The sequence below is a fragment of the Hydra vulgaris genome, chromosome 06 (genome assembly GCF_038396675.1).
Source record: "Hydra vulgaris chromosome 06, alternate assembly HydraT2T_AEP".
Classification (NCBI taxonomy): Eukaryota; Metazoa; Cnidaria; class Hydrozoa; order Anthoathecata; family Hydridae; genus Hydra; species Hydra vulgaris.
Window position 1 is genome coordinate 46,517,267 of NC_088925.1, and position 18,688 is coordinate 46,535,954.

Consider the following 18,688-nt stretch of genomic DNA (forward strand, 5'->3'; position numbering starts at 1 on the left):
TTATTTTTGTTTATTGTCTTTAAAATGTATACGAATATGTACAGATTTGTAATTTTTTATTTGTTATTTTTTATTTTAACTTAATCTTAAATTTCTTCTTTTTTTAACTATAAGTTCTTTTTTTAATCTTCTAAAAATTTTTAACCAAATTTTTGTTTTTTTTTAAACTTATTAATTTCACTCTTTTATATAATATTGGAAGATGTAAATTTTTATTGTATTTTTTTGTATTTCACAAAGGGGCTTGATGATAAGTCATTTTGACTTCTACTTGCCCCAGTCAGCTTGTAATTATATATATTTGTTTAAATTTATAGATAACATTGTAAAATGTGTAAAATGCCGAAAATAAAAAAAAATAAAATAAAATAATATATAATTTAAAAATGTATTGATAAAATGCATAAAAAAAGGTCTGATTATTTATTTTGCTTATATTTTAAAATATTTTCAATAGCATGCATTGAACCTATAGATAGACATTTTTTAAGTCTTCAAAAAAAATTTAAAAAGAAAAAACCTTCTACAGAATCAGTATCCAAATATCTTGATGAGGAATTTCCACGTAGAAGGCAATGGATTTTGGCGACAGAAAAAAAAATTAGGATTCAGAGTGTATTTGACACATTGCTTTAAAGATCGCTCAAAAGAGGTAAGTTCTTATAATGCTTTTTACTATTTATTTTTTATAATTAATTACTTTTTTGTGCTTAATAAATTTGCGTGTTTTTCATTAAAGTAAAAACAATAAATGAAATTGCTTATAGATAATACATGAAGTTGGTCGTATTTTGAACCCTAAGAGCTTATCATACTATTGTTAAAAAAATCTTAAAAATGAGCTAAACAATATTATCTTTTTTAGAATTTCTAAAAGAAATTTAATTCTTCCTAAAACTAGTTCAGTTAAGTTTTCTGGTGTTTAGAGCAGAACAAAAGAATGTAAAGCTAACATTGATACATGAGTTATTGAATACAATACATAAATTTGATCAATATATTGCTTTTGATAAATGAATCTCTAAATGTTTATATAGAATTGAATTTACTTTAGATAAAGTTTTTTATGTTATCAAAAACATTAATAAAATCTTCCCGAGTAGGAAAAAGTGTGGAATCAATGATGATATAATTACAGACGTCATTGTAGCTTTTACAATATATATATATATATATATATATATATATATATATATATATAATATATATATATACATATATAAATATATATATATATATATATATATATATATATACATATATATATACATATACATATATATATCTATATATATATATATATATATATATATATATATATATATATATATATATATATATATATATATATATATATATACATATATATATATATATACATATATATATCTATATATAATATATATATATATATATATATATATATATATATATATATATATATATATATATATATATATATATATATATATGTATATATATATATATATATATATATATATATATATATATATATTATATATATATATATATATAGATATATATATATATATACATATATATATATATATATATATATATATATATATATATGTATATATATATGTATATATATGTATATATATATATATATATATATATATATATATATATATATATATATATATAGATAGATAGATAGATAGATATATATATATATACATATATATATATATATAAATATATATATATATGTATATATATATATATATGTATATATATATATATATATATATATAGTTAATTCACTTCCCCTAGGCCGAGAAGGCCACTACAGAAGAGGAGGCTACTTAATTGTGGTTATTACTCACTAGAGAAAGTTTCACTTCCTGTATTAATAATAGCATATCTAAAGGTGACTTTCCGTTTTTTTTTAAATGGTTGGTATTATGCCGTGTTTCAAAAAAATGACCCAACAGTTAATTCAAACTACCACCTAATAAGTCTTCTTGTGTAGCTCTCTCAAAAGTATTTGAGATGAGCAAGAGCAGATTTTTATATGAGTAAATACGAGCAAATTTATTAAGCCTACTTTGGACCAATTTTTGTGTTGATTTTGTGAGACCAAGGTGTTAGATTATTTGATTATTCTATTTATATGATTATTCTATTTTCAAGGAAGTATTGTTGGCTCTCTATTTATGGATCTGTCAAAAGTAAATAATCTTATCCCTTATAACTTGCTTTTAGCTAAATTTGAAGCTAATGGGCCTTCTAATTGAAATCTTAAATTGTTGTTATCTTACCTATATGATTTTAAACAGAGTGTAAGATTAGGATTGTCGTTTTCGGAGCGGTTAGAAATTTTGGAGTAGTTAAAAACCTTCAAATTCAATATAAAATAACATTACAATCAGTGTTTAACATAATAGCGTCAGAGTTTTGAATAAAATATGTAGGAGTATGTAACAAAAAAACTTTTTAAATAACCAGAGTAAAACAAAACTCTAAACTATAGATAAATATAGATAAAATAAAGATAAAATTTTATTTTGATTTTTTTTACGTATTTCAATAAACCTAAAATCATATTTCATTTATATCAACAGGCTACTTTGGTAAAGCTAACGTTATCTTGGAAAGTTACTTTGGTAACGTTATCTTGGAAAGTTACTTTGGTAACGTTATCTTGGAAAGTTACTTTGGTAACGTTATCTTGGAAAGTTACTTTGGTAACGTTATCTCGGAAAGTTACTTTGGTAACGTTATCTTGGAAAGAACACTGTAAACCTCTTCATAGCAAAATAATTTTTTATTTAACTATGAGCACTTTAAAAACAAATTTGTTGTTAAATAACAGCAATACCTATCAAAATTATTTGTGAAGTATTTATCTTTAATTTACAAAACTTAATATTGAAAAAACAACTTGTAACATTTTTATTTATATTAGGTATTTATTTAAATTTATAAACTTCTATAAAATATATAAATTTGTTAACAACGGTTATAACAAACAGGGCTTGGTATAAATACTAGCATGGGCGCCCATAAGATTTTTTGATATTACAGATACAACACTTTTACAGAGTGTGCGACGTCCAAACTTAGATATGTTCATACCTATGCCAAATGAGGATGTTTAGCCAAAAATTACTGTGATGGAAACACAAATACCCTAAAATTTTCAACCCTCCCAGCCCAAACGAGGGTAATGATCTAGTGAAATTTTCAATTTTGTAAATTTTATACTAATTTTAAATTCATGGATAGGTTTTAAATTTAGTTTTGAAATATTGTTAAGTTTAAAAATTATGACCATACTAACTTACCAAAAACCCTCAATTTTTCACCACGAATATATATATATATATATATATATATATATATATATATATATATATATATATATATATATATATATATATATATATATATATATATATATATATATATTAGTAAAAAAAAATATATATATATATATATTAGTAAAAAAAAACACTTATCTAACTTGAGCTTCCACTGGCAGTTTGTAAGGAAGCTTTCTAACTAACTTAGCGAAGGAGAAACTGACAGTAGATGTTAAAGTTAGGTGAGTGTATATATAAACATATATATATATATATATATATATATATATATATATATATATATATATATATATATATATATATATATATATATATATATATATATATATATATATATATAGCAATAAAATTGCATTTATAAATATAATTTTATAGCATACTAAACGTCTTTTACTTTAGAATCATGTAGTAATTTCTCCAATTTCTTGTAATCATTGCAACTTAAATATGCATATAACGTTTTTAAAGAACCTGTCCAACTCACAATTCAATATCAAATTATAGAACTTTTAATGAAGAACTAAATGTAGTTTTTATAGTGGTATTAACTTTTGATGTTATAGAACAACTCATTTCCAGCCCTAAAATTTTATAAACAATAAATATAATAAATCAGTTGCTTAATTCATTATATTTTTCCAATGGCTGCTTTAATTGATTTAAAGATAGATGATTTGTTTATTTGTTTGTTTAACTTGATAAATAATAAATTGCTTATTCAAAAGTAAAAAAGCTAAAAAGTAAAAAAGTTTAATTGTAACCTTAAAACCTTGAAATAATACAAAAAAATAACCTGACAACCCATAATTCCCAATCTAATATCAAAGTTTAACACTTTTTAATAAAGAATTGTAATAAAAAATGTAATTTTTCCTTCAAACCAAAACTATCCAACAAGACGAAAACAAACAAATAACACTGAACGCCCATTCAGCGACTTGCAAAAAAATCTAAAAAAAAGGCGGTTTACAAAACTAAAAATTGTAATAATTCCAATGTATTATGAGTGATAAAAGTTACTTTATCATCGCAGGACTTAAATTAATTTGCCGTTACAGCGTTAATTGGCTACATTTTTTTTTGTTGGACCTATTGAATAAAATACTTAGTATTTTTTGAAATAATAGTTATATCGGTATTTTTTAACTTTTGATTAAAATCAAAAATCTAGTTTATTGCAACAAAAAAGAATTTTAAAAATCTATACGCTTTATTTCCTCACACTTTATATTGAATAATCAAGCGTTTGATCAGATATTATTTAAGAAAACTTCATTATAAGCAAACAATTTTTTTAAAAATCTAAAAGCAATCTGCTAATTACAGCATTGATAATATTCTATCAGAAAGATTCAAAAAATATTAAAATGCTTCAGCTTCATAAGCTTCTTTTTCAATCATTTCAATAGCAACAGCAAACACCAAAGTTTACCAAGACACATAGTTAGTTTTTGGAATGCACTTTCATATCGTTTTGTTAAAACTTTTTGTCAAAATAAGTTATGCCAAAATGAGTTATTTCAGATTTGTTTAATTTTAAAAACATTTAAAAATAAACTCTTTAAATCGGGTTTCAGTTATAATAAACAATATAATCAAAATACCTTAGTATGGGTTCATAAGTAAAGTATGTAGAGGTACCAATTTATTTATCTTCGTTAAATTTACACTAGCTATTTATTTTTGTAGGAAAGTGAGGGTAATAGACGTATCCCGCAATCAAATGACGTAATGTTTTTGAGATGATGTAATATACTTGGGCAATGATAAATTTATTTACCGTTGCCCAAGTATATTACATCATCTCAAAACATTTTTAAAATGCAGGATACGTTTATTCCAGTTGATTTTAATATTTAATAGGGTAAACATATTTTGAAAATTTCATATCCATTATCACTATGTGAAAAATATGTTTTTTATATAACTTTACCAGATCTAAAATAGTAACAAATCCAAGCCTGTTTGTTTAATTTTAATTTTAGTAAAACTTAATGGACAAAACTTGTTTAGGCATAAATATTAATGAAAAAATATATCAAAGAATCGAAGTATTAAGATTTTTTTTTTCAATAACTACTTTTATATAAGGGATCGTCCTTAAAGTACGTACGCTCGGAGGGGAAGAGAGGGTCTGCAAATGGCGTATATGAAATGGGGGGGGGGGAGTTCAGTCGGTCAATTATAAAAGAAAGGAGACACTAAATTAAAAAAAATATCATAAAATGTTAGATAAATAGGTTAAAAGCGTAGGTACTTTTAGGGAGGTGGAGGGTACTCAAAAAGCGTATTGCAAAATGCGGGGGTGGAGGGGGGGGGGAGTTGTACGAAAAAAAAGCGTACGGAAAAAGCTTATAGGCCTTGCCAACGCGCGGCTTGCGTAAAAAACTGGAGGCAAGATAGTTTTATATTTGAAAAACTAACAAGCAATTTTACAAAATAAATACGGGGGTAATTTTTTTTGTAACAATAATAATTATAAAACAATAATAAATAATTATTATAAAATTAACAAATTAATTTTTATTTAAAATTTCTTAAAATAAAATTAATTTAAGTTGAATATATATATATATATATATACATAAGGTAATATTTGCATAAAATTTACAATAACCAAACACCCGTAATTATTTTAACTAACTTCTAAATTTAAAAAAAAAAGTTAGTTGAGAGGTGAAGGATTAAACATAGGATTTAATTTAGTATTTAAAAAATGGTTCGTCGATGTTGTGTAACAAATTGCAATGGCAATTATAATCCTCAGAATAGAGTTAAAACATTTAGACTTCCAAGAAACATTGAAGAACGAAAACGTTGGATTGTTATAATACCAAGAGGTAATGTTCCTGATACCATAGTCTATAGAAATATACCCTGGTCTGGAAACTATTGTTTTATTTTTTTTCGGTCACGTGATCAATGTAGTTGCAAAACAAATCAGCCGTCGAAGTGAATTTTATAAGATATATCAAAGAATTTTCAATATTTTATTTAAACAGTCCTTTTTAGAACTACATATAGCTAATATATTTTAAGCAATTCCAGTTAGTGAATGTTGAAAGACATATCAAGGAATTTTCACTTAAAATTTAATTAAACAGTCCTTTTTAGAACTACATTTGAACTAAATCGTAATTGTAAAAAAAAAAAGCAATGCCAGGTAGAAATTGCTGTCATCCACACTGCACAGTCTCAGATACAAATAAACGCAAGGATATTGGACTATTTTATATTATTATGCATGAGTAATATGATGAGTAATATGATGTATATGCATGAGTAATATGATGTATTGCATTGTAATTATAATGATCATTATAGTTAAAATGTATATATGTTTTTACACCATTGAGTTAAAAATAATTATATATATATAATATATATATAATTATTTTTAACTCAATGGTGTAAATAGTCATTTACACCATTGAGTTAAAATTACTTGTGTAAAAAAACTTACCTGTACTGTTGTCTCTTTTTAGAGACTGAAAGAAAAACATTAGGACTTGGTGTGGTTCCTACCTTAAATTTACTTGTTAAATCACGTCCAACTACTAAACCAACTGAAAGAAGGTACTTAAATTTAGTTAAAGACATAACAACAATAAATAAAAATGCCAACAAGCCTGTATACAATACTTTTGAAGAATTTAAAATGCGTATTCAAAAGTTAAAGTTGAATGAAAGGGAAATTAGTATTTTTGATGAAACAATTCTGTTTAAGCACATGGAAAATCAGTTTTTATTAATCAAATCAAATCAAATCAATATATTTTCACTTTAATAATAACTGCATATATATACAATCGTGCGGGACATTTACAAACAGTTATAAACTGATGACGTGTAAAGACCTATGATGGTATAAGTTATAGCATAATAATAATAATGATAATAATAATAAGTAAGTAATAATAAAAATAATAGTAATAAATAGTAATAATAATATTAAATACAGTAATATAAAAAAGTATAATCTATATATATATTTTACTATATATAGATATATATTTTACTATATATTTATCTATATATATAATAGTGATAACCATTAATAATAATCCAAAATAAAAAGTATAAAAATCATTATAATATCAATAACAAAAAATATAACAAGTAAAAAGAAGAAAAGAAAATGGAGAGAAGTTTAACGACTTGGAAAGAAAAGTCAAAGAAGGAGAAGTCCTAGGAGAGTTTTGTTATGTACCAGAATTTTTTAAGCATAGTATTTTATAAGGAAATAGAAATATTGAATATGCATTAAAGTATAATAAAAAGAATTATCAAATTATTATCAAAGTTTATTATTAAAGTTATTTATCAAAGTTTATTATCATTATTATCAAAGTTTGAAATGTTTGTTGACACAAGTTTAGATTATTCATGCATTGTTTTCGGTTGGTCTTTCGTAAAAATTCAGGGTCCACTCTGCTCGAAAAACTAAAAAATCTAGAAAGGACTGTTTTTGAAAAACATGCTAAAGAAATTAGAAAATTTATTTTTGTGCATTAATGATTCAACGTGCAAAATAGACTTTCTAGTTTTTCCATCATGTTTCTCAAAAGTAGCCCTATACAATTTTTCCAGTTTTTCCAGCAGAGTGGACATCCTGAAATTACAAAAGTGATGGCCATGCAAAGTTTACACCCCCCTTTGTTTTAAGGGGGTCAGAAAATATGCATCGTCATAACTTTTATAATTTTCAATTTTTAGAAATTTAAAATCAACCAATAAATTTAAATTTAGTTTAAGATAAAAAGTTGAAAATTATAAAAGTGCCTTTATGTTTGGGCAGGGAGCAAGCGTTTTATATATATATATATATATATATATATATATATATATATATATATATATATATATATATATATATATATATATATATATATATATATTTACCCAAAATTAAGAATAACCATACATTTTGGAAGAAAAATTATTTAATGAGTTGTATGTCATAAAATATTTAATTACATATATATTTATCTGGTATATTTTTTATTCTACATTTCTAATTAAAATACCTTAATTTAATATATATTATAAGTTTCTGTCGCCTTTTTTATACTTTTTCTAAGTCCCTTTGACTTTTCAACTATTAAATACTTTTTATGCTTTTCTGTTATGTCCTTTGCTAATGAAAAGGAGCGCACTCTATAATATAATTGATTCATATTTTCTGATAAATTCTTATTTAATTCTTTCTCCATAACTATTCCTGAAGCATCGCAATGACTATTATAATAGCATAATATTTCTTCACTCCTTAATAATTCATTTGTAATTTTCGGAATGTCAATTTTTTTAATGCTATAAAAATCAGTTTTTATTTAAAAACATTCCTCGACTTTAATAAATAAATACTGCATGTTATGGTTAACAGCTGATAATCCTCCTCTGTTTTGCACATCAACTAACTTTTCTTTTAACAATACTTTCTAGTAACAAGATAAGAGATTGATAGTTTAAAGTATTCTTTTACTTTTTTTGAATGTGATATTAGTTTATCCACATATTTGGTTGCAAAAAGAATGCAATAAGGTTTTTGCAATCCAGAAAAGTAGGATTCTGCATTAAGAACAAAGTCTGCATATATTTTAGAAAAATATCTTTCTACATCACCAGACTTACAAAGTTCTTTAAAATACTTTTTAGTTTCTGATCAGTTACAACAAAATTACATTTTTTAAATAGGTTCCGTTAAATCATTAAGATGATAGGATGTATTTAATATCTTTTTTTTGGCATGTGCAATTAATGAATCAATATCATCAATACTGATACAAGAAATTTCATCTTTATTGGTCATATGTTTTGATCGTATGTGTCTTTTGAGACCTCCTTTAGTTTTATATGACTTTGAACATTGAAGACAAAGCTGATTTAATTGGTCAGAAATCTAAAGAAAAGTAACATAATACTCATTACATAAGAAAGTAATTTAACATATGTAATTTTAACACACTTGTTTAGTTTAAAACTGTAAAAAAACAAGATTTAAATTTATTTTTGTTATATGATTTTAACCTCTGAACCTGTGTCTTCAATTTCTATTTTAATTTCTTCTTCAAAATTATCGCTATTTAAAAAATCAACTAAGATTTCTAGAGTATTTTGTTGAGAGTAACTTAAGGCGTTGGCCATTAAAATATTTGTTTTGCAACTACATTGATCACGTGACTTTTTTAAAAAAACTCGGAAAACAAAAGAATAAAACAATAGCTTCCAGACCAGGGTATATTTCTATAGACTATGCTGATACTAATAACACCGTAGTATGTGAAAGACATTGGCCCAAAAATTATACAACTGTTACTGATTATGGAAAGCTGAGACCTCGTGATGCTCCGTCAGTATTTGATTGTATAAAGCCAAGCTTATTTCCTACTGTACCCATGCCACTTAGAAAAACATCAAAAAGTCTTAATAGTGTTCGCTGGCAAGAAAAGGACGAGTTAGCAATATTTAATTCACAAGAAAAAATAGAAAGTATTAATGTTTTATATGAAAAGTTAAAAACTAATGAATTTAATTTGGTATTATTAATTATTTATGCAATGATATATTACATATTCAGTCTTCAGACTTTTTAATGGAAAGTGCTATTTCTAGATTTCTACTCTGCATATATAAAGATCTCACTTTTGAAGCATTTCATTGTGGAGTTAAAATTAGTGTTATGACTTTATCATCTAACTGAGTTTATATTATGAACAAATTTTCTCATATTCAAGAAGCATTAAGATTTTTAAGTTGTTGTGAAATAACACCCAAAAAAGAAGTTGTATATCAACAAATTTTGTCAATGAATAAAACATGTATTAGGGAAAAAAAGTATCCAATTGAAACAATTGTGCGAGCATTTGAGTATTTTTCTCTTTCACGATCAGCCTACAATCGCATCAGAGAAGATGTTGAACTTCCGAGTTTACGTACTTTAGGAAGAATTACATCTAAATGTAAATCTTTAGAGGATACCACTTATATCAGACATATTTTCTCTAATCTTGGAGATGATAGACAAAAAACGTGCATTTTACTTCTTGATGAGGTTTATGTTAAACCAATGTTGCAGTATCATGGTGGCATAGTATTTGGTAAATCAGTTAACAAACCTCATCTGTTAGCAAACACAGTACTGAGCTTTTTGGTTGTAACATTGTTTAATGGACCAAAATTTCTTTACAAAATGTTACCAGTCAGAGAACTTGATGCTGAGTTTCTTTTTGAACAGACAACCCTGATTCTTGATGCAATTAATGGGGGCAATGTTGTTGCTTATTGACAATATTTTTCTTTTATTTGATTATGTTCATTTATTAAAAAGTATAGGTAATAACTGGATCACATAAAAAACTCAAGAACTTGAATTTTATATTGATGGAGAAAAAAAAATAGCACGGTGGGTTGATATTATTAATTTGTACAAGCTTGAAATGAAAAACATTGTTAAAATGTCTAAATTAACAGAAGTTTCTGTTTATCCAAAGCCAATTTAAAGACAAAAAGTTATCACTTGTTGCAAGTGTTTTGCGATGAAACATTGTCAGCATTAAAAAGTCATCCAGATCTGCATGAAAATGAAGGGACAATTATTTTCATTACTAGTTGAATTTTGGAAAATTTGTAATGTTCACAGTCCTTATGCAGACATTTGTTTGAAAGATTCTAATCGAGCTGCTATTGCTTCTGCTAATGATGACAATTTAAGCAAACTTTCTGCAATGGGTGATTTTGCAATACAAATGAAAAAAACAGAAAAAGTAAAAAGAGTCAAATTACTAACAAGAGACACTGCTAATTGTTTAGCTCAGACCTGTTATGGTTTGGTTCAGTTGTCAAAATATCTTTTAGATACAACTCATCAGTATGTATTATTAGGCAACTTTACTACAGATCCATTAGAAAAGCTCTTTGGAAAACTAAGACAAGGCTCAGGAGGAACTTATTTTATTTCCGTTCAACAAGTTCTTGAAAAAGTAACTATATACCGTACAAAGTTGCTATTAAAGTTTGAGAAAAGTTCAGATGTTTTTGCCAATCTAGGTTCAGATCACTCTTGTCCAAAATGTAAATTTTTACCAAGCGAGGGTATTTGCAACGTTATTGACAATTTACCTGCTCTGTGTGATTCATTGACTGTTGATATTAAAATGTCATTAGTTTATTTTGCTGGGTACATTATTCGTGAAGATGAAAATCCAGATGACACCTTTTATTTCTATGAAGCGTATGGAAATTTTGTAAAGGACATAAATCGAGGAGGTTTAACAATTCCTGGTGACAAAGTTTGTCAATGGGCAACTTACTGTTACATTCTTTTTTATGAAGTATATAATGACACTTGTCGGTCATCACTGTGTAACCTCCTTATGATGCTATCAGAATTTTATTCATTAGGTATGCAAAGACATCATGGATTAACAATGACAAATATTTTATTTAATAATTCTTGTCGATTCTATTCACCTCGTTCCCACAAGGAGCCAAAGCAGAAGTTGATAAAACTCAGCGCAAAGTAAAATTTTTGAAATGTTTTTAAGAAAAACTGTAAAATAGTGTTTAGTAAAATATCTAAAAAGCTTGTATTTACTTTTTATTCTCTAAGGATTTTATCTCTTTTTTCTCAAAAATTTATTTTTAATACTTAAAAAACCCATTAATAAATTTTGTGGTAAATGCTAATATTAAATTATAGCAAAATATAAATCTATATATACTAAATTGTTTTAACATAATTAGTTTTAGATATATTTAAGTTAATTTAAAATTTTTATAAATGTTGTTCGTTAGTTATATTACAATGTTAGTTACAAACAAAATTAAAAAAAAAAAAAAGAATAATAAATTTCATTTTTTATAAGTTACTTTTAGTAGATATATCATACAATTATTATATTCATGCGAAAATCACCTAACTGAAAATGTAAACTACTGCATAGTAGTATTTTTAATCTTCCTCCAGTTTTTTACGCAAGCCGCGCGTTGGCAAGGCCTGTTATATAGTAAGCCATGGTACGGACTTTATTGACGACCTCTAACTTTCGCAAAAAGTATTTATATTATTTATTTTTGGAAAATAATTTGATGCATTTGGCATATTTAAAACGTAAGCAAAAATATTAACTGACATAAAAAAGAAGAACTTAAATTTATGCAATTCAAAATACGAAAATAAAAAATACTCTTAAAAATAACAAAAATGTTTTTTGAGTCTACCTACAAAAATATTTTGCAATGTACTGAAAGCTTTAATCTACATTAATTTGGCGCGTAAAAAAAAAAATGTTAGTTTCAAAAATAAATTGCATGATTTATTTTTTATTTTTAATGCCGAAACCTAGTAATTCATGTTATTAACCTGCTTAATGAACATCATTTTAGCCTAATAACTTATATTACTTTCGAAGCTTGCTATCCTAACTAAAAAATATTGCATTAAAAATATTGCTCCCAGCACATAAGGTATAATGCATACCTAGTGCGTATCTCTGGAGTAATGCAGTTTTCCAAATAGTTGGATTTCAAGGTTCGTTTGATTTAGTTAAAAAAACAATTATTGTTTGACTATGTAGCAACTATAAGTAGCGACTTCAAACTCTATCTTTATAAACACAATGAAAATAAAAATTAGTATCTAATGAGCTTTCAAAATATCAAAAACTCTATGATACTAAAAAAAGAGTTGTAAATAAATAATAGTCACATGTAAAGTGATTGAACCAAGTTTTTATTATCTTTTGATGCTGAGTTTTATAAAGAAGCAAACAAATTTTAAAAAGTGTTTAGTATTACAAATCTCCATAGCTACGTGTTAACAGATCCTATTAGCGCAAATGTCATTACAATTATTTATTACTTATTTAATAAATTTGCTATTGAAAAAGATCATTAATAAATAACTTTGTACCTAAAAATCTCATATTATAAAAGATGAAAAAGGTATTATATTATAAGGATCATATTATAAAAGATGAAAAAATAATCAACGCAGCTGTTAATTTGTTTGCATAGTATTTATCAAGAAAAAACAGCTTGAAAAATAACGGTTACACTAATAATTTTTTAAACGTTTTTAAAGTTTAAATAGCTAATAAACGATCAGTAATGCACAAACCTTTAAAAAAAGTTTAATGATATTTCCATAGTATAAATTAGGAAATAAAGTACAACAAAGAGACTATGAAAATTATAAATCTACAAAAAATTAAGTTACGTTGAAATATAAATTCGTATTAATTTGATTAATGAAATAAAAATATGTATTAATTGAAAGCAATTTTTGACCGTTTTAGACACTTGTTACAACATTGTAACTTTTAAGTAACAAGTTCTGTATAAGCCGTCGCAAAGATATTTCCTCTCCCCCCCACCTCCCCACTAAAACTTATTTTATGAACGACCTTTATAATGATACTACGTCAGCAACAAAAACTTAAAAACAGATTCGAAGTAAATAACTATATAATTGATAATCATATTAAATAATTAAATCCTTAAATATAAATTTTTTATAACATTTTTTTTGTTTCATTACAATTTTTTTTTTTCTTCTAATTTTGTTGTTTAGGTGCCCCATGAAGGACCTAACTTTGCTTTTTACCACAGGTGGTTACCCTAAGTAGACAAAAGTATTAATCGTAAAGGTGTTCGTAATAAAGCTCAATTGTTTGAACAAATCCTTTTGGATTTGCTCAAACAGTTGATCCTTATTACGAACACCTTCACAATTAATTCTGCGGTTGACGAATTCCCACAGGTTCTCGATAGGGTTGAGATCCGGAGATTGAGGCGGCCAATCCATCACCGATAGGTGATTGTCTTGAAACCACTGCTTGACTACTTTTGCAGTGTCTTTCGGATCGTTGTCTTGCTGAAAAACCCATTTTATTGGCATATTCCATTCAGCATGAGGTAACATAACATCTTTCAGGATATTTTTATACATGAAACGGTCCATTATTCCATCGTTTCGATGTATTGGACCTAGACCGTAGCAGAACATCTTATGGCAGTAACATAAATCGAGGCGTTTTCCGGCCGGTCGACGTACACGGCAAATGCCATTGCTCCCAATGATGTTGAACTTCGATTCATCACTGAACAGGACAGTTCGCCATTTCTGCACATTCCAGTCAATATGAGATGTAGCAAACAGGAGTCTTTTCTTCTGGTTTTTTAGTGAAATCAGCGGTTTCTTTGCAGGGCATCGAGAAAACAATCCGGTTTCAACAGCACGTCGTCTGATTGTTCGGTCCGATACAGGCAGCTCTAATTGCTTTTGTATCTTGACTGATGATATCCAGGGATCCTTCTTGACGGATCTGAAAATCATAGAATCCTCTCTAGAAGTGGTGGAACGCGGTCTTCCACCTTTGTTATCTGCTGCCAACTTCCCCTTAGAACGATATTTGGAATATAGTCTTGATACGGTCCATTTTTTCACGCGATATTTATCACAAATACTTTTTTGTGACATTCCACTTTCGTAATCTCCAATAATTTTCTTTCTTAGTTACAACCCAAGACCGTCGGGAGCCATTTTTGCACTTGAAGTCATAAAAATAAATAATCACGCTTCTCAAGGCTTACCGTGTTACATTTACCTTGTGATGATACAATAATGCTCTGTGGAACACAACGTCTTGCTTGGATGTGGATTGTATTGGTGTAATGAAACACTTGTTGTGTTTCACTCCTTGTATTGATGTTCTTTGATAAAACACTTTGATAAAACTCACTTCGATAAACTGTCTTGATAATACTGACTGATTGATTTCCATATATTGAGTGAATTACATGTCGATTTACATGTCTCTTATATAGTAAAATGAACCTGTGTGAACCTGTTCTGGAAGATTCTAAATGCTTCTTTTCGATGCTTCTGGAAGCTTCTGGATGCGCCTGAATGTTTCTGGATATTTCTGGATGCTACTGGATGCTTCCAGATGCTTCTTCTGGAAACTTCTGGAAGCTTCTGGATGCGTCTGGATGCAATGGATGTTTCTGGTTATTTCTGGATGCTACTGATTGCTTCCAGATGCTTCTTCTGGAAATTTCTGGAAGCTTCTGCATGCTTCTGGAAACTTTCGGACACTTCCTTTAATTATTAAAAAACTTCCGTGACGTTGACACGGACCAGACTCAAGAAAATGAAACAAACTAAAAAAGTTGCACTTGTTTTGTCCGCTGCAAAATGGCGCTTGTCAACAAAATTCTGCCTGTGTGCTGTCACCTGTCAGCTGATTGCTCATGTCATGGCATGCTATGACTCCAGACTTCTGAACTGTTTGCTGTGGTAGTATAGTTCGTTTCGTTTTTAAGACATGTAAAATTAGGACCTTTTTTTAGCATTGTTCGATGTTGGTTGCAAATGTTTTGTCCAATACTGTATATATACATATATATATATATATATATATATATATATATATATATATATATATATATATATATATATATATATATATATATATATATATATATATATATATATATATATATATATATATATATATATATATATATTATAATATATAATTTTTAAATACTAGTTACCTATCTTTTCAATGGAGTGCAGCAAATATTTAAATGGTTTGGTGCCTTGCCGTAAGCATACTTTAAAAGATGTTTGTAGTGAATTGACGCATTAACTCGAAGAGTGTCTTCCCTAGGGAAACCCTTCAATAAGAAAAAAGTTCTATCATTGTGTAACTGTCCTTTTGAAACAGTCATACCCAAACTGTACTTTTGGAGAAGAGGGTGCATTAAGTTTGAACTTTAATGTTTTTAAATTTTCGAAAAAACATTAGTGAAATATTACCCAAAAAAAATTATATACCCAAAAATAAATTATAAAAACCAATATATAGTTCACAACATTAATTATTGGAATAATTATCCATAACTTATGAACATAAGTTATGGATAATTATTCCAAATAAGGGTAAAATTAAATTCAAATAGATATAGATTCAGGTTTATTTTTAATGTTCATATGTTTTATGCATGTTTTGTGTAACACATCCATGTGTTTCACAAGACTAGATATTATTTAAATGATAAATTTTGTTCTTTAGGTTGGAGTTGTAAAGCGCGTTTCTAATGTAGTTCGGAAGCGACGCGAGCGTCGTTTAAAAAGTTTGCTTGAGGTAAAAAGTACAAACAGAATGCTAAACATCTCTGGAATAAACGATAGCTCATTTGATAAAGATATACAGGAGATACCCATGAAACCTATTTTTAAAAGAAATGTTTTTAATCAGTATATTTTAAATAAAAATTATTATTACCGGAAGATATGTTCAGGAAGAATTTAATAACGTTTACTTTAGAGTTAATGCAATTTCTTTTTTAGTTTGCTTTGGTACAAAGAGTTCCTGATATTGATCATATTTGTTGTTTGGTTAGGAATATGCAGTGTTCTCTGCCATATTCAGAACACAAAGAGCACCTGTTCCATCCAGAAATTGTAAGCAAATAATACTTACGCATATATATATATATATATATATATATATATATATATATATATATATATATATATATATATATATATATATATATATATATATATATATATATATATATATATGTATATATATATATATATGTATATATATATATATATATATATATATATATATATATATATATATATATATATATATATATATATATATATATATATATATATATATATATATATATATATATATATATATATATATATATATATATATATGTATGTGCGGTCCTTTATATGTGATCCCTTATTGGAAGGGGAGAGATCACATTTAACTTTTATGAGTAGTTTTTTGTTATTTATTTAATAAATTTGTATTTTGCGCATTTTTAACAAAAAGTTATTCATATGACTTGAAATTTTTATAGATCATGGACGAATTTAAAAGAATGAGCATAGTTACCAAAGAAGCTGCATTAGATATGTTATTGCAAGTTGTTAAAAAATTGTATCCCTGTTTAGATATTCCATCTGCCCTAATACAATTTCATAAGAACACTACCAGAAAAGGAGTGTTGTGTCCAATTGATATTGCTAGTGTAAGTTTAACGTTTAGTTGTTTCTTTTTTGATTTTATAATTTGTTATTTATTTTTGTAATATGTTATTAAGATAGATTAACTTAACTTCACTTTTTAACAAATTTTTAGTCTGAAGATAATATCTCTTCTCCTGGGCCGCAACTTATTTTTGGAGAGAACATAACAATTGTGGACAAAGGGAAAGTAATTGCGATTGGTCATCGACATAATGATTCCCTACATGTGCTTCAACTTATCGCTTATTATTATATTATGGACTTGTCGTACCCAAGATCATTTGGAGGAGTTTTAGGGCTATTGCAGCATTACGTCTTGCAAATATCATTTGCTTGTACTAATAAGCTTTGGCTAAAAAAATGCAAAGTCTTGTAAAAGTTTTTGTTGTATCTTTGTATTTTGAAACTGTTCAACTCTTTGCTTCGAATAAAAACATTGAGACAATTCAAAATTTAATATTTATATTTATATTTGATGATGGTTTCTTTTTAAAGAAATAAAAAATAATTTTTATTATTTCTCTGGTCTTTGTATTAATTTCATTTAAGTTAAGTGTGCCATTTAATCCTTTGATTTATCAAGGTGTGACATTTGTTATTAAATTAGTCACGCAATTTTTAGATATTTCGTACGCCATGACATTTATATTTTTTATTTGTCACGGGACATCTAAAACACTATTGTGTTGCATGTCATCAAGCCCGATTTAACGCGCCACATTTAATTTCTCTGAATGAGGCGTGAAAAATTGGGCTTGGTGACATGCGACACGATAGTGTTTTAGATGTGCCGTGACAAATAAAAAATTTAGATGTCACGCCATACTTAATTGATAAAAGTTGCGTGACTGCTTTAATTATAAATGCCACGCCAAAATTATTATCTTAATGTCGCGTGACGATTTTAGTTCTTAATGTCGCGTGTTAAATCGAGCTTCGTGACATGACAAATTTATTAGAAAATTTGGCGTAATATTTTTTACAGTGTAGGAGCAGTGGTTGCCTATGTTGGCATACTTGTGCTTTTTTTAAAAATAGGAATAACTTAATAATAATAAAAACTCCGAGAGTTATTATTGTTCTACATGTAACAAAGAATGTAACAAATAAAGTGTCAAAGTTTAGTATGTCATCATAGGCGCCTTTCTCCTATAGAAACAGTGATTGGAAAAGACTTCCCAGAAAAAAAAGTTTTATAGAATTTCTAAAAACTTTTGAAAGATACGGCCTATCAAAATTTTATAGAAATTCTATTAAACTTTTATAGAATATC

General features: G+C 26.5%; 1 protein-coding gene across 1 annotated transcript; it reads left to right on the top strand.

Moving 5' to 3' along the window:
• Window positions 1–439: 439 nt before the first annotated feature.
• Window positions 440–17,930, top strand: LOC136081911 (uncharacterized). Its single transcript, XM_065800303.1, has 5 exons — window positions 440–652; window positions 16,433–16,504; window positions 16,711–16,824; window positions 17,247–17,417; window positions 17,528–17,930. The coding sequence occupies exons 1-5, from the start codon at window positions 551–553 to the stop codon at window positions 17,789–17,791; spliced, it is 723 nt and encodes a 240-aa protein (XP_065656375.1). The 5' UTR covers window positions 440–550; the 3' UTR covers window positions 17,792–17,930.
• The last annotated feature ends 758 nt before the right edge of the window (window positions 17,931–18,688 follow it).